This window comes from Balaenoptera borealis (genome assembly GCF_965194805.1).
Source record: "Balaenoptera borealis genome assembly, chromosome: 19".
NCBI lineage: Eukaryota > Metazoa > Chordata > Mammalia > Artiodactyla > Balaenopteridae > Balaenoptera > Balaenoptera borealis.
Genome location: NC_138878.1, coordinates 10,435,668 through 10,461,904, shown reverse-complemented (window position 1 = coordinate 10,461,904; position 26,237 = coordinate 10,435,668). Strand labels below are relative to the sequence as shown.

The 26,237-nt window shown below is 36.9% G+C and overlaps 1 protein-coding gene across 1 annotated transcript in view; it reads left to right on the top strand.

Annotated features, from left to right (window-relative positions):
• Positions 1–26,237, top strand: part of CNTNAP4 (contactin associated protein family member 4) — a 266,473-nt gene that overhangs the window by 199,282 nt on the left and 40,954 nt on the right. Inside the window, exons 13-15 of the mRNA XM_082366313.1 lie at positions 10,994–11,191; positions 15,488–15,644; positions 20,017–20,144. Of these exons, the coding sequence (XP_082222439.1) occupies positions 10,994–11,191; positions 15,488–15,644; positions 20,017–20,144 (483 nt within the window). The remainder of the gene's footprint in view (positions 1–10,993; positions 11,192–15,487; positions 15,645–20,016; positions 20,145–26,237) is intronic.

Below are 26,237 nucleotides of genomic sequence, written 5' to 3'. Positions count from 1 at the left end.
TGAAACAAGTAAGAGGTTGACATAATTTGCAACTTGATTAAAATGTATATTGTTCAGTAGAAGAACTTAAAGTAAATCTTTAAAAAATAGTTTAATGGTAGTGATTTAAAATGTCATTATTTTCTATGCATATGGTATCTGTGTAGAACATCTAATAATAAATGTATCTTATTAAGTCCCAAAACAAAAAGGATAGACTGTATTCCTCTTAGAAGATTGATACATACCATGTGATTTCACTTATAAGTAGAATCTAGAAAACAAAACAAATGAACAAACATAACAAAAGAGAAACAGACTCACAGATACAGAGAACAAACAGGTGGTTGCCCAAGGGGAGGGGAGTAGGGGGATGAAAAGAAAAGAAAAATGTAACAAGTGTGGTAATGGATGCTAATTAGCTTGATTATGGTGAGCATTTCACAATGTATATTCATATGAAACCATCACATTACATACCTTAAATATATACAATTTTTGCCAACATAAAGTGGAAAAATATTTTAAATAATAATAATAAAAGAAAAAGATTTTTTTTTTCACACACACACACACACACTGTATTTTATTTTTACAAGAGATAAATAGACTGACACCAAGCATTGTACATGGATGACCACAACAAAAGCAACAATGATTGCAATTACCAAACATGAAACACACTCATACTATGTCATAATATTGACATTCAGTCCAGTAATCCTCCACTGTAACAGCTCCTTTACTTTGCAGTGAAAATTGATTTGTATATTCTTTGCCTCTGAATCCTTGTGGGATTTTTTTTTTTAAATTCAGACAGAAAGTCACAAAAATTATACTCATCCTCATCAGTTCACTCAGTCCCATGTAATTAATTTTTTTTTTCATCTTGATCTTTTGTTAGCACTTTTATGAGTTCATCAGTTTTTCATTAGAGTTCTGAAAATGCTTATTCATTCAGTTCAGCAGTACAGTCAGTTACCAGAAACCTGTACTTGTCAGAGTCTTTTCCATGAATTTCTTGAAGATGAAACCCTTTTATAGGAACATATTTGCAAAATCATCAGAGTACACCCAGAACTGTCTGTAAATGACAAAAGACTTAAAAATGACCACGGTTAAAGATTTGATGAAAGTTCATAATAATGCAGTTGACAAGAAAATTAGTTATTTCTGAGATATACATTTTAAAGTAATAACTAGGATTATTACTTATAACATTATACCAGAACATATAAGATTTTTAGAAATTTCATGCAATGTCTGAAACATTTATATTAACGTATTTCCATACAAATACAAATATAAGATTTTTAGAAATTTCATGTAAAAATATTTTAAATAATAATAAAAGAAAAAGATTGATACACGTGAAAGCTTTGAAAATATTTACTTTTTAAATTTGGGCAAAAATGAATTTTATTCTTGAATTCTTTACTTACATAAACTTAAAGAGGAATTAATAGTCTTGGAATATGTGTTTATTAAATTCAACATCCATTCATGATAAAGAGAAAATGAAAACTCAGTAAATTACCAATAAAAGAAAATTTCCTTAATTTGTTAAAGAGGACCCATAAAAAAACCTATAGCACATATCACAGTTTATTGTGAAATATTGAAAACTTTCCCCCTGTTACCAACATTAACACAAAGATGCCTGCTATTATCATTCTGTTCACCACTGTTTTGGAGGTCCTAGCCATTGCAATAAAGCAAGAGAAAGAAATGAAAGATATATGTACTGGAAAGGAAGAACTATGACTCTCATTATTTGTAGATGGCCAGGTTATGTATTGAGAGTATTCTCAACAATCTACAGACTAACTATTAAAATTTAGGATGATCACTAGATATCAAGTTAATGTAAAAATTAATTTCATTTTTGTATACCAGCAGTTAAAATGAAATTTTAGAAGATTCTATTTTCAGTAGCATCAAAAACCTCAAATACATGGTAATAAAATCTAAAGAAAGCTGTGCACAACTTTTATACAGATAAGTGTAAAATACTCTTGAGATAAATCCTAAATAAGTGGAGAAATATGAAAGTTTCATTGATTAGAAAACTCAATATGATGGTATAAACGTCAGTTCTTCCCAACTAGGTATTGATTCAGTGCAAACCTTAATTAAAATTTCAGCAGTGTGTTTGTTGGTTGGTGTAAATTTTTTGGTGAAAATTGGCAAGCAGATTCTACAATTTATCAGTAAATTTGAAGGGACAAGAAGAACCAAATCAGTCTTAAAGAGTAAAGCTGGAGGACTCAACTCTACCAGATATAATATAGACATTATATTGATAGGCTAAGTAAAACAGCATGTAATTGACCCAAGGATAAACAAATAGACCAATGAAGCAAAATAGAGAATCTATGAACAGACTCCCTCATGTATGGATAGTTGATTCATTGCAAAGGTGGCACTGATGAACAGTGAAGGAAAGATGGTCTTTTCAACAAGTGGTGCTGGGGAAAATTGTCTGTAAATATTGTAAAAAAGACTCTTGATCCCTTCACCATCAAACACAAATAGATTCTAGATGAATCGTGCAGTCCGGTGTAGTGGCCACTAGCAACAAATGCCTATTTAGATTCACATTTAATTAAAATTAATTAATATAACTAAATGACTTGAAACAAATTTTACAAGTTTAAATTAATTCATTAAAATAAGATTAAATTAAAAGCCAATTCCTCAGTCTCACTAGCCACATTTTAACTGCTCCATAGCCATCTATTCGATCATTGGAAAAAGTTTACATTGGATAGCACTGTGTCAGGAAGTCAGCATTTCATGGAGCAAAATAAGCAGAAAAAAGGAAATATGAAATTGAAGCAGAAGGCATGGCAGAGGAGGATTTACTACTTAAAATCTGGCAGTGAATATCTAGGGAAAGAGCCTTCCGGGCAGAGGAAATAGGAGGTGCTAAGTCCTGAGAGAGGTGATCTTACCAGGTGTGTTCAGAAAACAGCAGCAGATAAAGTGTGACTGGAGTATGGTGAGTAATCTGGGAGTAGTAGGAGAGCAAGAGGGAATCAAGTGGGTGGGGGCAGGAGAGGAAGAGTCCTGGGTCCTTACAATGTGTAAGGTCTCTGGTTTTTACCCTGAACGAGCTGAGAAGACATTGGAGGGTTTTAAGCAATGGTAGATGCAATCTGACTTCCTTTAATAAAATCATGATTGCTCCTGTGTTGGGAAATGCCTATCTAGGAGCAGGGGTAGAAAGGAGTTAGAAAATGTATGTGTGTGTGTGTGTGTGTGTGTGTGTGTGTGTGTACCAAATACGTACATACATATAGATAAGATGTATGTGTATAATAGGAGTTTGGAAGTCTGTTTGGAGACCAAGTTCAAGTAATGCAAGAATCCAGGCAAGAGCTGGAGATGGTGGGTTGTACTGGATGATACAATGTAGATGGTGGACGGAGATTAAATTTTCTCATTGAATACGTGTGAGGAATGAGAAAACAAAAGGAACCAAAAAAATAACACCACATTTTTGGCTTGGGCAAATTGGAGTGATTAAGTTGCCATTATTTGAGATGTGGTCAGAGAAGGTTTGAAGGGAAAGATAACGAGCTCAGTTTTACACATTTTGAGTTTGAGATGTCTGTTACACATTCAAATGGAATACTGAGAAGGCAGTTGAATGTGGGAGCAACAGTTCCTTTGTATTAATGTGTAATTCTGAAAACTGCAGGGTAGTGGTAAAACCTTGGCCACAAATATTCGGGAAAATTACTGTAGAATGTGTCTTAGAGGTTTTTCATATAACACAACCAGGTGGCTTCTGTTTGCTGTCACCACCATTGAGGATGCTACCTGTCTTAGTCTGTTTGGTGTTGTAGCAGAAGGCCACAGACTGGGTAGCTTATAAACAATAGAAATATTTCTCACAGTTTTAGAGGATGGGAAGTCCTAGGTCATGGTGCCAGCATTGTCAGGTGAGGGCTGTCTTCCAGATTTCAGCCTTCTTGTGTCCTCACATGATAGAAGGAGCTCTTTTATAAGAGCACTAATCCCATTCATGAGGGCTCCTCCCTCTTGACCTCATGACCTCCCAGAGGTGCCACCTACTAAAACCATTACCTTTGGGGGTTAGTGATTCAACATATGAATTTTAGTGGGGGACACAAACATTCAGACCATAGCACCGTTCCAAATGCCAAAGCAACCTAAGACAGCTGATGACTCTTACATGTTTATCTCCTCAATGAAATTCCCCAGTCCGCACAGTACAGACTCCCAGGTAGCTCCCTGAGGCAGGAGGGTTGGGGTGAGATGATAAAATCAGTGTTTTTAAAAATCTTCCCATTTGATGCTTTTGTGCACCCAGGTTTGGGAGTAGCTGTTTTCGACCTGTGGTTCTCAAACTTTAGAGAACACCCCGCTCTATTATGTGAGAACTGAACATAATAAATGTGAGAAGACTTCACAAAGAGAAAAGGAAAGTTTTGCAAATGAAAGATATGAATTTAAGTGTCAAATAACTTTTTGATTTTTTCTGTTTGCGTTGTGAGCGAGATTTAACAGTCTCTTACTGCATGCCTGTGAATCCTGCATTCCCACAAAAGCACCCTGACCTATTCATATGCACATGCTTTATGAAGCTTTGATTCTGCGATTCAGATACTTCTAAGTATCTGTAATCTTTAAAGCTTTAAGTAATATCACACACACACACACACACACACACACACACACACACTGTTCTCATTATCTGTGATAGTAATGTTCTGTAAAGTAACCACAGACACTTGAATTAGTCAATACTGAACCATTGCTCCCAGGGAATTACAGTAAGATTAGGTTCCTGCATGCCTCTGGTCATAGTATTCTCATCAACTGATCAATATATAACCTTGTTTTACTAGTGTTTCAGATTAAAGACACCTTATTTAATGCATACTGTTGATTCATTAGCATTGAACTCACAACCAATAGCACCAGAACTCTTACCTGAAGGAAGCTTTTGTATCACATGTGTTCTCAGAAGGCACGTCACAGCCTTCGTGTGCTTGGGAACCCTGGACAGCTCTTCAGCTCTATGCTTGGAGGCCACTTCAAACAGTGAAATCACCAAGCACAAAGAACATGGCACAAATAGGATACGTGTTTACAGTATGAGAGCTAAGCAAGGAGTCAGAGCGTGGCTCTGTTCAACTTCAGCTGGGCAGCTGAAATTCATATTGGGCAACTCAGTTTTTTTGCTTTGTGTCTAGACATACAAGAGCACCTCAAGAATTGATTTTGGGATTCATATAAATTTTAGTGAGTAGGCAAATTCACAAATGATGAGAATCTGCAGATAATGAAGATTGACTGTATACACATACATGCATGCCTACATTATGTTTATTATGCATAATAATTCAGTAATTTATAGGCCATGTACATTTTTCATGACCATCTAAACGGTAAGGAAATTATTAATTTCATTTTATTGAATGAATTATTTCATTTCTATTAAATCAACATTTACCTTGTCATATTACTAATATGCCTGTTTTAGTTACCTGAGTCTCACACCTCAACTCTACAATTCGAAGAAGTAAATTTATGTATATATACACACACAGAGGTTAAAGGTGCTTTAGCAAAATTATCAAAAAGTATTGATGAAAAAGAGGACATTCACAAAACTTAAAGCCATTTGAAGAGCAAGCAGTGGAGGACAGAGACACAGATAATCCAGTTAGGAAACAGGGAAGTATCTTCAGAAGCTCCGGAATATTGAAATATATTCAAACAAAAGTGACAGTCCCAGAATGTAACAACCCAGTGAAAAATGCACTTTACAACTTGAAACTTTCCTTACTGATGTGGTTTTGCAAATGCGGAAACCAAGACTCAAGGAGGTTGACAGAGGCAGACTAAGGAATATCATTAGGGATAGATCAAGACATCAAACCTTGGTCCCGTCTCCCAGCCTGAAAATGTTTCCACTAGAAAAGGCTACATTCTACCAATATCTCATTGCTTGTAGCCAATAACATATCCTCAAGGTACAGCAATCAGGTATACCAATTATGAAGGCAAGACAAAATGCTGAATTGGCAGCTTACAAATAGTGTAACTAAAAAAAAAAAGTTCTTAGTCTAGAATTACTGTCCAACAGATGATTCCACATGGATTTAAATATCTTTAAGCATTACAAGCTAAAAGATACAAAGAAAATCCCCTTTGAATGGATAATTTCCTAAACTATGTTAAAAACTGAAAATTCATTCTAAACAGAGTATTCTAAATATAATTTTTAAATAATTAGGATAATATGAATCCCAGTGGTTGTCACTGTTGAAATGTATAGGGCTTTTTTGTTCTTCTTGTACACTAAAGCCATTGCTTTCTCTGTAAGGAAATAGTTTTATGTTCAAGAAATGTCTCAGCATCAAATATTATACTGTAAGGACAGTTGTTTCAGTGCAGAGAAATTGTTGAGAGGTATAGCCGTGGCTTTTTAACTTTTGTGAAAATAATAATTCTATGGTTTAAAGTCACCTTTTCCCAGTGCCCCACTACCAAGACTCCTGGATTTAATTTCACTGACTCAGTAAGTTTAGAGACCAAGGTCTACTCTATTAAATCCAAGCTCCCCATGTGATTCTGAGATAGGGGCCCCTGAGACCCTTTCATGAGAAGTCTGGAGAGTGTTAAGACATATAATAGCGGGACTTCCCTGGTGGCGCAGTGGTTAAGAAGCCGTCTGCCAGTGCAGGGGACACAGGTTTGGTCCGGGAAGATCCCACATGCCGCGGAGCAACTAAGCCCGTGTGCCACAACTACTGAGCCTGCGCTCTAGAGCCCGTGAGCCACAACTACTGAGCCCGTGTGCCTAGAGCCCATGCTCCACAACAAGAGAGGCCACCGCAACGAGAAGCCCGCGCGCCGCAACACAGAGTAGCCCCCACTCGCCGCAATTAGAGAAAAGCCCGAGACCCAACGCAGCCAAAAATAAATGAATTCATTTATTAAAAAAAAAAAAGACATAATAACAAAACTATTTTTACTTTAGGGATTTCAATAGTAAAGACCTTCTTAATAGCTATGAGAGTTAATAACTCGCTGTCGTCATTCAAATGCAGCCTTGTTTACATCAAGTTTTGCTCCAGGATGCTAGCTTTTCTTTCATCTCCCAGCTTTCCTTAACACAGCACTTCCTACCCACTCTTAACAGTCTTTATCACCTCTATCACCCGCAGTTATTAATCCTGAAGGAACACATACTCTGCAACTGTGTTGCTTAAACAGCATGTTTTTTCTTTACACTGGTATCACACTAGAAAATAGCAGTCAGCCCAAGATAAATCAAGTTTTAATCACACAGTTGCTTTACATACAATCTATGTGTTAGAAATCACTTTCAGGGAGAGACACCAGTAGACCCAAACTGCCTTTCAATGTTTTAGTATATATATTAATTTCATAGATTTTCTGCTATCTCTTCTTACTCATTTCCCTGTGTTTCCTTACCTTGACAACTCTCTTTGCACTTGGTAAAGGATAATTTTCAAAAAAATAACATCACGACTCTTACACAGATAGAAAAATAAAAGCTAAAAAACACGTTTTGAAGATCTTGTTTAACGTTTAACCTTATTCCTGAGGAAACTGGTAAGATGTTGCAGTCAGTTCGAAGAGGATTCAAAGAACAGACATATCCATACATCAGTAATGCTGAAGTGACTGGGCCAAGGGAGGCAAAACTGGCTTCTTCCCTAGTGGAGGAGCCCATCGACCTCTACCAGGTTGAATTTGCTGGTCTGTAGACAGAATTACTTGTAAGGAAACAATGCCTTGCTTGCTAAGCAAAACAAGTAGCAAAAAAACTGGAAGTCTGTGTTAAAGGATAATTTAATGTAAATATGTCTTAGAGATAGTGGATTTCCCTGGAGGGATTTGAAGCTTATCTCCCCCAGAGGTATTTACCTACATTGTAAAACCTAAGAACTTGACAGCCCTCTCCTCAGAGATTTGTTGCATTCCAGAGTTCCTCTCTCACTCTTTGGGGGGGTGGAGATGTGCCAGCCATCCTCTCTAAGCTCCAAGTCTTGTAATTTGGGGGTCCCTCTCTCGTGGTACAACTCCAGTAGGCTTAGGTGCATCTGGCACTCACTGTATGTAGAGAGAGAGAGAGAGTTAAAGATAAATAGATACAATTTGTATAGAAGGCAAGATAACTTGTTAGCTTGCAAGTGGGATGTCTCATACCCTTCACAGTTTCAGCCTTATCATTATTTTGCAGTTGCATCAGATGTATCCTATTTACAAAGTTCTAAAATAGTTAAAACGCAATGAAAATCTCAGAGCCACCACAGAATCACAACCAGATAACCTGGAAGGCTGTGCTCTAGTCTGGACAAGGCTTTGTTTTTATTCATTCACATGTTTATTCCTTCAGTGACTAATGTCTTTTTCAGCACGTGCCAAGCCTACGTGCTGGAGATACTATAGTTAGCAAATCAGAACCTAGCAGTATAGTTAGCAAATCAGAACCTATCAGTCTTCTAATAGTGGAAAAACCGATAGATTAAATCACAAAATACTGAATTACGCATTGTGAAGTCTACTTTTTTTATAGTTGTAATTTCTAAATAGGTATTTGTAGAAATATCAGATAACACGATCGTGTCCGAAAGAACAGTATAATAGTTTGCAGACGTTCCTCTTATTAGTAAAGCACATGCGATTCGGAGCATGGATGCTGGGCTCTCATTTCCATTGCTCAGAATCCACTGTGATGCTTTCATTGTCTCTGCTTTGCCCTGGACATCTTGATTATCTGATAAGCACGGCATCCGCGTAACTTCCTCCTTTGTAGCACTTCATATTAGAAAAATGAAATCACTTACAGAAACTATCATAGTATGGAAATTTTAGAATTTCAAAAGGAAACATTTCTATGAGCTGCCCTTTAACAGCTGTCATGCACTGTGGCCTTGGATTGCTTACAATACCTTAAGAGACCTTACAAGAACACAGTGTGTTCTTCATGACCCAGTGGATGCTAAGCGATAGGGAAGTCCCTCTCAGGGTGACCCAAAAAGCAAAGAGACAAAGGTCTCAAGGAGGTGTATCGTCCTGCTCTTTCAGCAGCTACTCAGCCGGAGATGAGCTGCTTAATGCACGCCACTGATTCCCCACAAGAAAAGGTGAATCATTCCGCTGAATAATAAAAGCAGAGTCCAGCAGAGGCTAGGCTAACAGATCTGCCTGGTTAATAATCTTACATTTCTAATAGTCAGGATTGTGTGGCTAACATGATAGAATTTCAGACTTAATATATTGCCTCCTATAGTCTACCTTTTTTTTTTTTTTTTTTTTTTTCTCCAAATTTGGAAATGGAGGCGCAGATTTCACCTGACTTTCTTAAGGGCGCAGACACATGCCAGATCTGCAACTCAGGTCTCCTGATGACCTCTCCACTGTACTGCTGTCTGGTCTTCCATAATTAATTTCATGAGCTTATATATCATGTCCTCTTTAAGGAAAATAATTTACTGTTAAAGCGCTTCAGTGAGCTGAAATGCAAGGTGGGAATAAAAGTAACAGCTATTGTTTCAGAGGAAAATAATGATCCACGCATGGAGGGGAGTAAGGCTGTCAAACTTGCCTCCTGTCTCATTTATTTAACAGGCCTCTCTATTCAAAATTCTGATGACCAGGAGACGGGTGGGACTGAAATGTCTTGTTTTGATCCATGTGAATGTATTAGCTAAAAAGAGGCTGGCGGGGATTTCTACCTACTCTTTTCCTCCAATTTGGAATATTCTTCTTAATACAGAAGAGTTATGTGATTTAACAGCACATTTATAGCAGAGTTTTGACAACTTCCAATCTGTTTCTCACCTATTAAATCAGAGGCCTTTTGATTAATGTGTTCTTGGGCCTGCGTATATCACAGTAAATATAATAAGAAATTTATTGCTGGGAAGGTTGAAGGATAGATACAATATGCCATCTTCTGTTACAAACCTTGTCGGATTTTTGTTTCATCTAAATAGTTTTGGTAATCAGTATGATTGAAATGTTTACAGGCATTCAGATGCTAATAGTGATAGGTCTAGTACCTACTCAAAGATATATTATTTCTTGTGTTAGTTGAGTTGCTGATGCTGTATCGCGTGTTCAAAAAAGTAACTTCCTATTTGCATTGCATAACTATGCAGATCACATGATACCAAGATGAATATTTCAGATTTGATTTTAAAAGAAATAGATGTATTTCTGGTGTAATTTCCTAACATCTGTGTCCAATGAATATATATTTATGTGTGTGTTTGTGTATGTATCATAATCATATTATATATAGTTTTGTATCCTGCATTCCCCACTTAAATATTTTGTACATTTTCCCATGTTATGAAAAAATCCTCTATCCAAAACTTGATGTAAAAAAGAAATAGATGTACACTCATAATTAAAAATTGTCTGAAGGGAGGTATATATACAGACCATAAAATTTTGACTTTCTTTTTACTGGCAGCATACAATAAGACTAGAAAAGTCATTGTTTACATTATGTCATTTAAAATATTTTACAAATTCAAAGATACATTTTTTTTTCATATTGTAACATCTCTGAATTCAGGGTGTGTCAACAATCAACAATGTTTTACAGTTATAATAGCATCATTTTTTTCTTTCTTGAAGAAAAATAATGATGCATCTTCTAAAAGCAGAATGTCAGATTTGATGAAATGCACCACAAATTTTAATAATCTTTTCTTAATATTTTTCACCATGAATAATTTCTGGCTGAATTATATGAAAAAGTAGAATAAAAACACTGCAAATGCGTGGCAATCGTATAAATTTCAGGGAAAAAAATCACTTTACTATACTTTCAAAGTTTTAAGAATCCATTTGTGTTGATTCTACCTCTCAGAGAGGTTTGATGACTAGAAAAATTTGACTCAGATAAAAGGTGATTTTGATTTTCTTTATTTATTTTAACTTTTGCAGACTAGTGATGGTCTCCTCTCTTTCTTCCCCCATTTCTGCATACAAGAAACTGCGTGGACCATCATCCAGCACAATGGCTCTGATGTAATAAGAGTCCGCAATACCAATCCAGAGAACCCCTATGCTGGGTTGTTCGAGTACGTGGCCAGCATGGAGCAGCTCCAGGCCACAGTTAACCGTGCGGAGCACTGTGAACAGGAGCTGACCTACTACTGCAAGAAGTCACGACTGGTCAATAAGGAAGGTACGTAAATTGGGGCACTTGTCCCCCTACACACGTCGCACAGTGTGTTTTACTTAACCAGCTCCTGCGGAGTTTTAAGTCGGCCAAGGTGGAGGCCTAGAGCCGCCGAGGGTGTGTGCTCCCTGCGTCTTTAGCAAACGTGTCACAGTCTGGAAGTCACAGAGATGCTGTTGCCTGAAGAAAAGAACAAGGTCAGTTCACGCTGAGCTTTGTGCAAAGCCGTGATTGTCTTTAGAGTCTCTGCCTGCCCTTAATCAGAGAACTGCACAGAAAAGGACTTTGTTCTGATACTCGATGAATGCGCACCATTGATCCCTCATAAAGGGCAAGTGACACATACGGTTGGTTTTTACCATGGAAAAGAGCTAATAAAAATATGAATTCGTTTTCTGAAAGTGACTATTCTGTGTGACTCTTTCACGGGTTGTTGACAGTTACCCTCTGGGTATAACTGAAAATTAGAACAGTCTGCTAGAAACACAGTTTGTTTGTTTTTTTTTTAAGTAGCTCAAAGAGGAATCAGAAAACCATGTTTAACTCTTTCTTTTACTCTACTTTTAATAACCAGTCTGCTCCTAAATTATGGTTCTGGTCTTGTGTTTTCTCCCTTTAGAGCATCTCATTATGTGACAATATCTTGAGTCCCACCAGCTCTGCCTTAGTGCGGGCTTTAATGACCTAATTTATGAAGTTACTGCAAGATCTTTCCTACTGGCCTCTCAGCCGGTCATCAGTCCATATCTCCTGCCCACCCACTGTATCATCCAAAAGATTAATCTTCATGAAGAGAATTCACCTGTAAGAAACACTGCTTCCATCACAACACTTTACTGTTTAAGAAGCTCCACTGCCTTCCTAGCTCTTCTGTCCAGTACAGACTCTTCTGTCTGGACACCTGAGTTGCGTATTCTGGACCCACTTGCCTATGAACCTTCATGCCGCTCCCCAGCACACTGTTTTCTAGCAGCAATAATCAGGTGTATTTTTCTTCAGTAGTCAGAGAAGATTCTAAGACATCTGCACAATAAAGCTGCTTTGTTCCCTCTCATTTGTCATCTTAAGAGAGGTTGGCGTTCCAGACAGAATGACAAGAACTTTAAAATGAAATGTGTTTCATATGTGAATATCATGTGTTATATGGGTCATGCAGAAAAATTTTGAACTCCTGGTATGACCTTTGAATCTTTTGTTTCCAGTTAAGCCCCAATCCTATTTACGTTTCCACCCACTTAATACAGTCTGATCATTTTCTCCCATATGCCTGAGTTCCACTCCCTCTTCTTCCTTTTCCTCCTTCTTCTTTTTCAGAATGTTCTCCTTCAGCCTCTTAACCCCTCCTAACTCTTCTCATCTTGCTGGTATCCCCTCAAATCTTAACCCCCTGAAACCTCAATCCCATCTGAGACTGACCATCAGATAGTTGTAGTGCAAAGAGCATAGGATTTAGAGGTGGGGAGAGATCTGGGTTCAAGTTCCAGGTCTCTTGTTGATTAGGTACAGAACTTGGATAGAAGAGTATTTCTCAGTCTTTGTTTTCTCTTCACTGAATTGGGGCCAATCATACCAACCTCAAGGGGGCGTGGTCGTGGCTGGGTGGCATAATGCATACAAAGTGCATGAAGTGAGCTCCTCTCTTCCCAGCTCTCCAGTGCATCGTGGTTATAGTGAACCTGCCAGTTCAGTATGCAACTGATTGTTCATTATTAGTGAATACTGATATTGGAATCTAAAAAAGAAAAGTAGATAAGCAAGTACAGAACTGTATTCTAAGAAGAATGAGAACCATAATTTTAGAAGGGTAAATGAATGTGATGGAACAAAATGAACTGAGTTGCTTAACTAGAGAAGAAAGAAAAGGAAGGACAATCATCAAAGTCACAAATGAGTCAAACTCTAAAAGACCCAGAACACAGAATCCCCAAGAATGTTAGTGAGCGAGCACCACCCGAAGTCAAGGGGACGACATGGAGTGTGAAGGAGTCCCTACCTTCAGGGCCCCCAGGTGTTTGGGAACCACTAGTAAAGAGAATAGTAAGCTCTAGAAGGCTGTAGAACAGATGATGAGGATAACTGTTAAATACACAGATTTTCCTCAGGTCTGTGACCCTAGAATTCATGTAGAATGGATTTGAGGTGGAAAAGAGGGAACAATTTGGATTTCGAGGTCACTGTAAGAAATGTATGGGGAAGATCAGGAAGGTGGCGTCAGACAAGTTAACTTTACAGTTTCAGATCTTGAGAATATAGCAGCTTCAAATAACAGTGGTGCCATAATTGTGGATGAATAAAGTGAAATGTGTATGAAAATGTTTCCAGCAACCTGTGGCTCTGCAGCTCAGCACACTGGAAGGATGCTCAGTATGAAACTCAAGCCATTTGGGATTTTAACCATGAGAATAGAAGTGACCTACCGTGATCTCTGATACTTTATCATTTTAATTTCAACTTTAAAATTTTCTCATGCTTTTCTTAATTCTTCCTTATACTTATGTAAATTCTTTAGGACACTTCAAAAAAGTCTTGAAGGAAACCGAAGGTATTTGGTATCTTTAAAACATTAAGTGGTTTCTACTTTGTAGGGAAAATAGCAAATTTATTTATTTATTTATTTATAATTTATTTTTGGCTGGGTCGGGTCTTAGTTGCGGCACGCGGGATCTTTGTTGAGGCACGCGGGATCTTTCGTTGCGGCGCAGGCTCTTTTGTTGCAGCACACGGGCTTCTCTCTAGTTGTGGTGTGCAGGTTTTCTCTCTCTAGTTGTGGCACGCAGGCTCCAGGGCTCCTGGGCTCTGTAGCTGTGGTGTGGGTTCCAGAGTGCATGGATTCTGTAGTTTGCGGCACACAGGCTCTCTAGTTGAGGCGCACGAGCTCAATAGTTGTGGCGTGCGGGCTTAGTTGCCCCACAGCGTGTGGGATCTTAGTTCCCTGACCAGGGATCGTACCCGCGTCCCCTGCATCGGAAGGCGGATTCTTTACCACTAGACCACCAGGGAAGTCCCAGGAAGATAGCAAATATAGATGTGAAAATATTATTCAGTATTTAGGAATAATGATTTATTTTTTAAATCTATGAACACATAATATTTTAAGCAGTGTGTTGAAATAGATCTACTAAGTGCTTCAAGTAGGTTTCGCCTTCAGTTGATCAGTTAATCATGCAATTAAAGAAGATGAAGATTCTTGATATTAATTAATGTATAACACAAGCTTCCAACAACTCCTTGTTTTCCCGGCATAGTGGACAGGAATGTATAGTAACACTGGGAGAGAGGCTGTTTGCATCAGCACAGGTCCAATTTAATAATAAGTTTTTATGAGCTTTGGCATTTGTAAGTAAGGGAGAAATTAGTAAAAGTAGGGCTAATGGCAGCAACTTAAAAGGTTTGCAAGTCAATGGAAAAATGATCAAGCACCTTTGAGGAGCTGACTGATTTGAAGTCACCTTCCTCTCATGCCGTGATTCTCAAGTGACTATGAGTTTTCCTCTCTAACTTGTTTTTTCCCTAAGACAGATTGCCTGCATGCCGCATCTAAATGTTCTGTCTATTCTTTGCTCTAGTTCCTTGGCATCATGTTTAGTCTTAGCTCTGTGAAGGAGCTGGTAGCTGAACATTCATCATAGAAATAAATGCATTTGGTTAAGGGAAACTTTGTTTTTGAGTGGAGTGTCTGCTTCGGGTGTAAAGATCTTTCAGTGTTATTTCTGTAGTCTTCAAATAAGTAGCCAAGCCAGTAAATGGAAGAAAAAATATACACTTTCAAATATATCTTAAATCATAGCAAGGGAGTGCCATAATATGCCTAATGTTTAATAAACACCTAGTTTATTTTTAGCCAATAAATATATTGAGATAAATCACTAACTTTACATAGCATTTCATAATGTTTTAATGGGCATTTCATGATCTCAAATCAATTTTGTTTCTCATATGTTAATTACTGTGGTTTATAATTTGATGCCTTCTTGTTTCGAAAAATTATTTTTAACAAAATTGCATATGTGATCTGCTCTCAATACATTTTTTTTTTTACTATTTTGCCTGAATTAAATAGGAACTGCTGGTTTCTTTTCTACTCAAAGAAAAATATATCAATCATTTAAGCTTAAATACTGAAATATTTTCTTTAAAAACTTTCTTAAGGAAATGCCATCAATTACAGTGTTGGGAATATTACTACATCAAATCAGTCTTTCTCCATTTATTCTTTTTAATGATTTGGGAAGGAGGGAATTATACTGGATGGAAGGGTTGGGGTATAGAGCAGATGTCACATTTCTCATCTCTGTCTTTCAGATGGAACCCCTCTGAGCTGGTGGGTTGGAAGAACCAATGAAACACAAACTTATTGGGGAGGTTCTTTACCTGATCCTCAAAAATGTACTTGTGGATTAGAGGGGAACTGCATTGATTCTCAGTATTACTGCAACTGTGATGCTGACCGGAATGAATGGTGATTTCCATATGATTTCCTTATGCAAAATCAAGTTTATTATTTTTTTAAATGAATCACTCAAAACATATATAGGTAGGCAGATACTGAACAAGGTAGTACAGTGAAGAAATTAAAGGTACATTTTGATGAAATTTATTACAATCTGAATTCTAAATGGTAAGATCACTGTCTTTTTATTTGAATTTTTTGGTAATGGATCATGAGTCGTACAGCTTTTATTTCTGTAATATGATGAAACAGGCATCTGTTTCATGTCTGCTATTCATTTTAAGTCAGTTATTCTCTTTAAAATTAAGTATAATTAAGAATTATATTATTCTCAAAATATATTTACAGCCTTTAATTACTAACACATCTCTTCAGTAATCTGCCTATAAAACCTTTAAATATATAAACTTAGAATTTCCCACAATTATTTAAACATGTAGCTCTTTTATTTTCTTAAAGGATACACTATGCTATGAAAAACTAATATTCCATTTATCATATTTTGAAAAAAGAAATCTATAATATTTAGGGATTTGAAAATCGAGCTTGAAATATTCCATTTATTCATTTGACCTTACATTTATTCATTTGTCAAACATCAAAGACTATGTTATATCAAAAACCAGATTATTTTAGAATACCCTAAAGGAGGCATCTATATGGAGTCATGATTATACTCGTATTGTTATATGTTCAATATGAAGAATATTGTCTCTCTTACTCAAAATTTTTCAAAATTTCTACTCCTTTGGGAGATGCTTTTTTTTTTTTTCTCACTGCCTTCACAGAAAATGCCCACACAGTAATAACGTATTTTAAAATGTGAATAAAAAATTTTTTAACTAATCTAATCACCAATAACTGTCCAATGTCTGCATGACATTTTATTCATCAAATATAATTTTTAAAAATAAGATTTTGAAATTTTTCATATTAAATTCTGCTTATACTTAAGTAGCTTGCATAGAACTAACCTAACCCCAGATAACATTTGTAATCCCAGGAAAACTATTTATTAAAAACACCTACTTGTAGCAAGTGGAGAATAACCAAATGTAGGCAGGAACTACCAGGGTTGGGAGCCTTCGAACCTTAAAAGAAGGGAACGTAAGTGAGTGAAATTTGTGTTTATGTGCCTTTTCCTTGAGGCTACTCACCAGACCACCTGCCATGGAGTGGCTAGAACTCAAAGAGAATACTAGATTTTTTTTGGCTGGGGGTATCAGAGGAAAGTTCAGAGCAGCCAGAATGACTAGAAATTGATTTCTGGACGTGTCAGAAAGGAGAAAACCACTTGAGGGGAGACCACTATATCAACTCCTCTCAGACCCCTGACCCTTGAGCTGCACATGCACAGGGGAGATTTCTAGGAACCAAGCAGAGAGATGCAGCTGGGAAACTGAACAAGCTACATAGGAATTTCAGCAGCAACCACCAGAGGAGAGACAGAATTTAGAGCTTAAGTCTCATTAATTGAGATGGGCTTTGTAAAGCCCTCAGCTTTCCATAGAAATGACAGAAGAGCCACTGCCTTTACAGCAAAGTCGATGTCCGAGAACTGAGTATGATTGAAAACTACAAGTGAAACTGACACAGGCCCACCCTGATGAAGTAGAACCACCATTATTGTGATAAGGTTGTGATTTAACTGCTTGTGGAAACAAGAGAAGTCTTCAGAGAATGATAACAGAATCCAGAGTCTCTACAATGTATCACCCATAATATCCAGAACATTATAACAATTGTTGCTTATTCCAAAAAAGAGTAGAGTTTGATCCAAAGTCAAGAAAATAAAAGTACCATTTAGAAACAGGCCCTGGGACACAGGTGTTTGATTAGCAGGCAAAAACTTTAAAGCAACTGTTAAAAAACGTATGAAGAATTACAGGTAAAAATAATCACAAGTGAACAAAGGGTATTCTAAGCAGATAAATGAGAACTTTATTAAAGAAGCAAATGTAGGGACTTCTCTTGTGGTGCAGTGGTTAAGAACCTGCCTACCAACGCAGGGGACATGGGTTTGATCCCTGGTCTGAGAAGATCCCTCATGCCGCAGAGCTCCTGAGCCCACACGCCACAACTACTGAAGCCCGTGCGCTCTAGGACCCATGTGCCACACGTACTGGGCCCGTGTGCTGCAACCACTGAAGCCCATGCACCTAGAGCCCATGCTCCACAACAAGAGAAGTCACCACAATGAGAAGCCCACGCACCGCAATGAAGAGTAGCCCCTGCTCACTGCAACTAGAGAAAGCCCACGCACAGCAACAAAGACCCAACGCAACCAAAAAAAAAAAGAAAAGAAAAGAAAAAAAGAAGCAAATGTAGATTTTAGAACAGGAAAGTACAACAGCATCAGAAGTAAAATATTCACTGGATAGACTTCAACTCTTACGGGAAATAGCAAAAGAAATCTTCAGTAAACCTGAAGATACATAAGTAGAAATCATTCAGTCTGAAGAACACAGGAAAAAAAAAAAGATTGAAAGAAAAATTGACAGACCCTTTGTGGCTTGTGGGAAAATATCAATGATTTAACAGGCAAGAAATTGGAGTCCCAGAAGGGCAGGAAATAAAATGAGGCAAAATATATATATATATATTTGATGAAACTATGGCTGAAAATTTCTCAAATTTGCTTAATAAACATCTATGGAAGCAAGCCCCCAAGATGGCCCCCAGTTTTCCACACTGCCTGTTATTCACACCATTGTGTAATTTCCTTCTCTTGTATGTCACATGGACCTTGTGACTTGCTTTTAAGAACAGAATATGGTAAAGGTGATGAGATGTCACTTCAGAGATTGGGTTACAGAAGACTGTGACTTCTGACTTGCTCAAAATTCTCTGCGTCTTCTAGCCTTCTTGTTTTGATATAGCAATCTGCCATGTCATGAGCTCTCGTGGACAAAGAATTGAGGGTAGCCTTCAGCCAACAGCTAGTGAATAACTGAGGCTGTCAGTCCAACAGCCAGCAAGGAGTAGAGTACTGCCAGCAGCCACGGGGTGAGCTTGGAAACAGAGCCTTCCCCACTCAAGTACTGAGCTGATTGCAGTCCTTGCCAACAATTTGAGTATAGCCTTGGGAGAGACCCTGAGACAGAGGATCATAAAGCAGAAGAATCATAGACCGTAAAAAGTCGTGTTTTAAGTCACTGCATTTTAGGATAATTTGTTATGCCATAGTAGATAACTAGTACAACTTCAATGTATGGATTCCAGAAACTCAGAAGATCTCAATCAGAATAAAAACCAGAGAAAAGCACACCTGGGCTTGTTGTTCACATTGCTAAAAGCCAGTGATAAAGATGAATGTTTTCAAAGTAGCCAGTTTGGGTGAATCTGGTAGAAGACGTTCCATACAAGGGAATAAGGATACAAATGAAGGCTGACCTCTCATCAGAAGCACAGGTCAGAAGACAATGGAATGATACCTTTAGTGTGCTGAAGGAGGAAACACTGTCAACCTAGAATTCTATACAGGATGAAAATACATTTCACAAATGAAAGTAAAATAAATTCCTGTTCAGATTAAACAAATGCTCAGAGAATCGGTTGTCAACAGAACTGTACCGTAAGTAATACTGATGGAAATTCTTCAGGTTAGACAGAACTAACACCGGATTAAAACACAGATCTTCAGGAAGGAATGAAGGGCACTGGAAATCATGAATATGTCAGTAAATGTAAAAGCCAGTGTTTAAATTTTCCTCTTGATTAGGTAAATTAAATTATAAAGTTTATAGCATCTGGATTTAAAATATATTATTACAACCATAGCACAAAGAACAGGTGTTTGTGTCGGGAAGGATGTTAAAAATTATCCCATGGTAGGCTTCTGACATTTTATATTAAGTAATACAACATAAAATATAAGAAGAATGTGATGGATTAAGGATGTGTCTTATAATCTATAAAGAAAATATTAAAATACAATAAACAGTCATATAGCTAAAGGGTGAGTAAAAAAATAAAATCGAATGCAAAACAATATGAAGTAAACCAAGAGGAGGCATGAAAGGGGGAGCAGAAATACAAGATACCCTGTGGGAAAAAAATAAGAAACAAATATCAAAACGGTAGATCTGAAAACACACTACCAATTATTACACTAAATGGCCGTGGATTAACCATCTCATTTAAAAGGTAGAAAATGGCCAACAGAGTTTCAAAATCGCCAACTATATTCCATCTGCAAGGGACACTAAAATGTTGCCATATTTTTCCATCCTCAGATGAGTAATTTGATCCTGACTCTTCTGTGTGTGCAAATTTAGCTCAGAACATCTTGGCTTTGAAATGCAATAAGGACTATTGTTTACTTTATAATTATGTTCATCAGAATAATTTTAAGAATCTTGCTGTTGTTACTGTTTTTTAGGACCAATGACACTGGATTCCTTTCTTATAAAGAACATCTGCCAGTAACTAAGATTGTGATCACAGACACCGGTCGACCACATTCAGCAGCAGCCTATAAACTAGGACCTCTGCTCTGCCGGGGCGACAGTAAGTGGTGGCGACGTGCCGTAAACATGTCTGAGGAAAGTGATGTCGCTTAAGAACCATGTTTCTAATAATAATTAATCAGACTTCTCGTGTGAAAACTCATAAGCAGTGTCTGAAATCATTCCTTTAGTCAATCAACAAAGCGCCCCTATAGAGTGCAAAGCCCGGCAATAAATGCTGTTACAGCAAACTTTGTTAAGAGTCCAAGAGAAAGAAACCACAAAGCATCTCTATTTGATTGGTTCATAAGCTCATTCCATCATTCCTAAATGTCTGCATGCCATTGTCTATAAAGGAAGGCCTCAGTGCTACATAAAATTATCAAGAATGTATGGTGAGTTTTATACTGTTGGGCCTGGGGTGAAATTAGAACATCAGTAGAATCAAATGTTAGTTTAATCAAACACATTTCAACTTTTAATCTCATTTTTTTTTCCCAGTTTGTGTGTGTGTATTTTTAGTCTAAATCAGTGGGACCTGCTGTTTTGTATATTCAATGTATTAACACTCTAAACTGGAATTTTTTAGTTAAAATATAGTTTCATAGAAAATACATATTTTCAACAGGGAATGAAATTAGCATACATATCCATTTATAACCTCTCTGAAGTCAGCTAGGTTAGAGACTGATGCGTCAATTATTTTTGCTTTTAGTTATTTCCAGAACTTAAAATGCAAATAGAAGAAATATTTATTTACCTTAAAAGTATATCCTAAAATGAAATTTTATTCTAGGGGATCAAAAGAGGAAGAGGTGATCTGACAATGCATTGGATTTATGGAGATACATAGCAGAAGTTGCTAAGTTAAGAAAGCAAAGATGATACTGGCCTATAAAAATGTGTATATGCATTGTAAAAAAAAAAAAACGGTCTGCCATTATACCTACCATCCCTAATCTTTATCATCTCTACTTCCTGTTCTGCCAGTAGGCCTTAAACAGTCACTTAAAGATGACATAGGATATTTCATGCAGAGAAAAGTTATGTGCAAAGAGATGAGGTTGTAAACGCAGGATGCATCCCGAGGAGTGCGATGATTTTGCGTGACTTTAGAGAAATTGTTCTGTACATCGCATGCACTCTTCACTGCTGGCTCTGATCTTAACCCTTCAGGGGCTCAGGCCGGCTTCCTCCATTTGCCACCATCCCTGGGGAACTGTTCTGCTTTGACTAAGGTCACTCCCAACTCTGTCCCTTAGGGGTTCTTTCTTTCAGACTTCCTGTCATGAACTGAAGCACACAGCATCTTTTCCCTTAGGGCAGTGACTCTCCATCCAAGGTGATTTTGCTCCCTCAGGGGACATTTGGCAATGTCTGGAGACAGTTTTGGCTGTCACAACTGTGAGGGGTTTTATGCTACTGGCATCTAAAGGGAGAGGCCAGAAATGCTGTAAATATCCTACAGTGCACAAGACAGCCCTCCACCACAAAGAATTATCTGGTCCAAAAGGTCCATAGTCTTAAGGTTGGGAGACTAGAGCGTTAAACTTTTGTGACCACGGGGATGCAGAAGGAGGCTGACAACATTAGCAATAAGGATTTACAAATCCTGAAGTATTTAGAGACCTGCTGATTAACGTCTGACTTATTAATGAAACAATCACCGAGAGCTTTCCTTGGCCTTCTTGTCCCCCATATCTGCTTTAGGGTTGAGACTCATCCCCACATAAGGTCATAGAGCATTTTCTGCATAAAGGGCCCTTTTTAAAAACTTTCTCAGTCTGAGGAATGATGGTGGCAGAGTAATGAATGCCCCCGTTTTCTCTGTATGGGCAGACTGTTATCTCTGCAGGTGCAATGCCCTAGACACAGTTTTTTTCCTTTCCAGGTGAGATACACTGGGCAGATATAGGGCTTCTAGATATGGGATCATGCACAGTGGGCCTTATAAGCAGAGGAAAGATATGTGGATGTTATCCTGAAGGCATTAGGACTGGATCACTAGTTAGGACTGGGAGAATTTAAGACTTAGCTTAATTCTTATGATCCAACTGAAAGCATGGAGATCAGGTACAAACCTAAAGGCAGGAAGGTGACCTTTGACGTAAGACAAGGAAAATGATGAAGGCTTGAACTAGGCAATAGTTGTCATGGGGCTTAAATAAGGGGCTCAGTTAGGGAGGTAAGTTCAATATGATTTGGACGGGAGTGAGGGTGAAAAGTTGTGAGGATGATCTCCAGCTTCCTGACTTGAGTAAAGCAGGTAGCACCGTTTGTTGAGACAATAAGAATGCTAGTACCCTTCATTGAGACACAGAATTTTTAGATTTTCTTTGAACAGAAAAATGGAAAGATGAAAATAAAAAAATAATATTTTGGATTTATCACACAAACCAGAGATGTTGAAAATTTCATATCTAGCCATGTTTTTCTAGGAAAGAAGACAGAAGCCTTGAGAAAGCAGGACAAATAAAAATGAGTGAGACCTACAGGTACCAGATAGGAGCTTGCTCCTAACTCCAGGTCTTTCTTTTCATTTTTTTAAATGTAGATGGGTATAAAATTTTGTGTTACTACTGCTATTATTGCTTAATGTCAGAAGTCATAGGTAACATCGTTAGGTGTTTTACCAAAAGCACAAAAGATATGAATGATAAAGTCCCCTTTAAAGTTGTGCTGCAGATATAAAACTTAGTAAATATTGTTGACCTTAAAGAATTTATTTATGAATATGGAAATAATTTTTTTGAAAAATACGTAAAAAGTAAACGGCAGAATTCAACATCCTACTTATAAAAACTAAGCAAACTACGAACTTAAAAAAACTTTCTCAGTGTTTCAAAAGGCATCTGTGAAAATCTGAAAATCTGACTATTTATCCTGAATAGTCACAGACTTAATGCTTCCTCTCTAAAATCAGGATCAAGACAAGGATGTCTGTTCTCACCTCTCCTATTCAGTATCATACTGTTGGTCCTAGCACATGTAGTATGTCAAGAAAAGGAATTCAAGTCATACAGATCAGAAAGGAAGAAATAAAATGTCTCTATTTACTGATGACATGGTTTTCTAGGTAGAAAATTCTTCAGAATTTGTAAAAAAAAAAAAAAAGTGAGTTTAGCAAGATTACAAGATGCAAGGTCAATATGCAAAAAATAAATTATATCTCTATATGCTAATAATGAAAAACTTTAAATTGAAATTTTAAAAGTACCTTTTAGAGCAGCACCAAAAAAATGAAATAATTTGGTATAAATATAACAAAAACATATAACATTTATGAGAAATAATTAAAGAACTAAATAAAAATGTAATACTGATAGATTGAAAGATTTGATTTTGTTAAGATGTCAATTTTCCCCAAATTGATGTACAGATTTAATACACTCTCAATCAAAATCCAGCAGGCATTTTTTTTTTTTTTTTTTTTTTTTGCAGAAATTGGCAAGCTTACTCTAAAATGTATAGGGGGAAGCAAAGAAACTAGATTAGCTAAAACATTTTGAATAATAAAAACAAAATTGGAGACTTAACTATCTGATTTTAAGGCTTGTTGCAAAACTACACAATTCAAATCAGTATACATTGATATCAAGATAGACAAATCAGTTAATGGAGTAGAATAGATATATGTATACACACACATATACACATAAGGCAACTCAAGGGAGAAAGAATTGTCCCCTTCAAGAAACAGTGCTGGAACAATTAGAATCCATTTACAAAAACAAAAACAATAAAAGAATTTCATCCCATACTTCAAACTGCATACAAAAATTAACTCAAATTAATCATAAACTTAAATGTAAACCCACGAACTATAAAACTTCTCTAAGGAAATATAGAAGAAAATCATAGTGACCTTGGGTTAGGCACAGATTTCTTAGATGCAACATCAAAAGCATGATCCATAAATTTTTTTAATGATAAATTGGGTTTCACCAAAATTAAAAACTGCTTTTAAAATGACATTGGGATTGACATATACACACTACTATATATAAAATAGATAACTAATAAGAACCTACTGTGTAGCACAAAGAACTCTACTCAATATTCTGTAATGACCTACATGGGAAACGAATCTAAAAAAGAGTGGATATATGTATATGTATAACTGATTCACTTTGCGACACAGCAGAAACTAACACAACATTGTAAATCAACTATACTTCAATATAACTTAATTTTTTAAAAATGGAAAGAAGAACCACACACGGGGAGAAAATATTTGCAAAGCGCATATCTGATAAAGGCTAGTATCCAAGATATATGAAGAACTTTCTAACAGTGCAATTAAAACAAAATTCAGATTAACAAATGAGCAAAAGATTTGCACATACATTTTGTCAGATAAAATATACAGATTCCAAATAAACACATAAAAAGATTTTCAACATCATTAGTCATTAGGGAAATGTACAATAATACCACAAGGAGATACCAATATATAACTATTAGAATGGCTGAAATTGTAAAAGAATAATAAAACAAAGAAACTGACTAGTAAAGATTTTAGTAACATGGGTATTCTCCAGGATACTCCTAGGATCTTACTGAATATGTTTCTGACTTTTACTAACTTTAGAGACAAAGGGTCAAAGGAAAGAATCACGGGAAAACATATGGGTTTACAGTTAATAGAAAGATTATAACTAGGAGGGCTCGTACATATATTTTCCTTTCTGCTCACTCTCCTGGGAGCAGTGGGGCCATCTTCATTTTTGAGGTGCCATCAGAAGTCTTCTAGACCAGGGGTCCCCGACTCCCAGGACGCGGATTGATACTGGTCCGCAGCCTGTTAGGAACCGGGTCGCACAGCAGGAGGTGAGCGGCAGGTGCGCCATTGAAGCTTCATCTGCCGCTCCCCATCGCTCCCCATCGCTTGCATTACCACCTGAACCGTCCCTCCCCCGCACCGCCTGTCCGTGGAAGAATTGTCTTCCACGAAACTGGTCCCTGGTGCCGAAAAGGTTGGGGACCACTGTTCTAGACCAGTAATTCTTCAACTTCAGCATGCATTAAAAATTATTGGAGAGCATGCCAATTGTAGTTGCCTTATCTTCAGAACTCTCCCCTCACACTAAGGAGAAAGCATAGTAGTATTGACCCCCGGGGTTAAATGTTTTTTTTGACATCAATCAGGAGAATACCTACACGGAACTTCCCCTATTTCTTCAGGTCCTGCAGCACAGAGAAAATTCATCCACCACTGATGGCATCTGGCTCCATTTCCTCTTCACTTGCTTTCTTTCCTTCATCTACAACACACCCCCAATCCTTTTACTGAAACCATTCACACTCACATTCACACCCTTCCTTCATGAAGCCTTCCACAGGTCGCTAGAGGACTTTACCTACACTTTCAAAGAATGTTCAGTAAATTACGAAGATATACTTCTCATACTGGCTTTTAATTATTTCTGAGCCTCTCAAGAGCAGGTCAATTGCTCATTTATCATTGTATTCCTGACACCTAGTACATTACCTGTTACATGAAAGATAATCAATAAATAGCAGCTTATGAAAGAATGAGAATGATCTCTCATACAGCTCAAGAAACCTATAGCTTGGAGTTACTCGTGAGAGAACAGGAATAAGTTTTTTATTGTATAAGCAATTAAATGATATGCAAATATATGCTTTTAATTAAAGGAGTTTATATTTTGAAAGACTTATTCTGATTTTTAAAAATCACAAAGTACAAAGGACGTTTAGTACCATCCTGAGCCATTTCTCATTCATGTACGTGGGCTTGAGGCAGTGAAAGTGCTTTCAAATAAGCACATGATTTTACTTAATACTTTTGATTTTTCACTCTTTTAATAAGACAGTGACTTTATAAAACTGAAATATTATCTACTTCTTGAAGAAAGAAAAATATCTTATGATTTATTTTGCTTTTTGTTTTGTGTTCTTTTGAAAACATTTACATTACTAGCTAGTAACTGATATTCAAGAAACTTCCCAAATGTGGGGCAACAAACATTCTTTCTAACACTTTCAAAAGATTTCCATTTTTTTTGAGACTGGGAATCCTGATAATTCTCAGAACTACAATAATATTCTTTTGTGACAAGATTCTACATGTATATATCTCTATTCATTGTTTTAAATATTAAATATTAATGACAATTGATATGAAGTCATT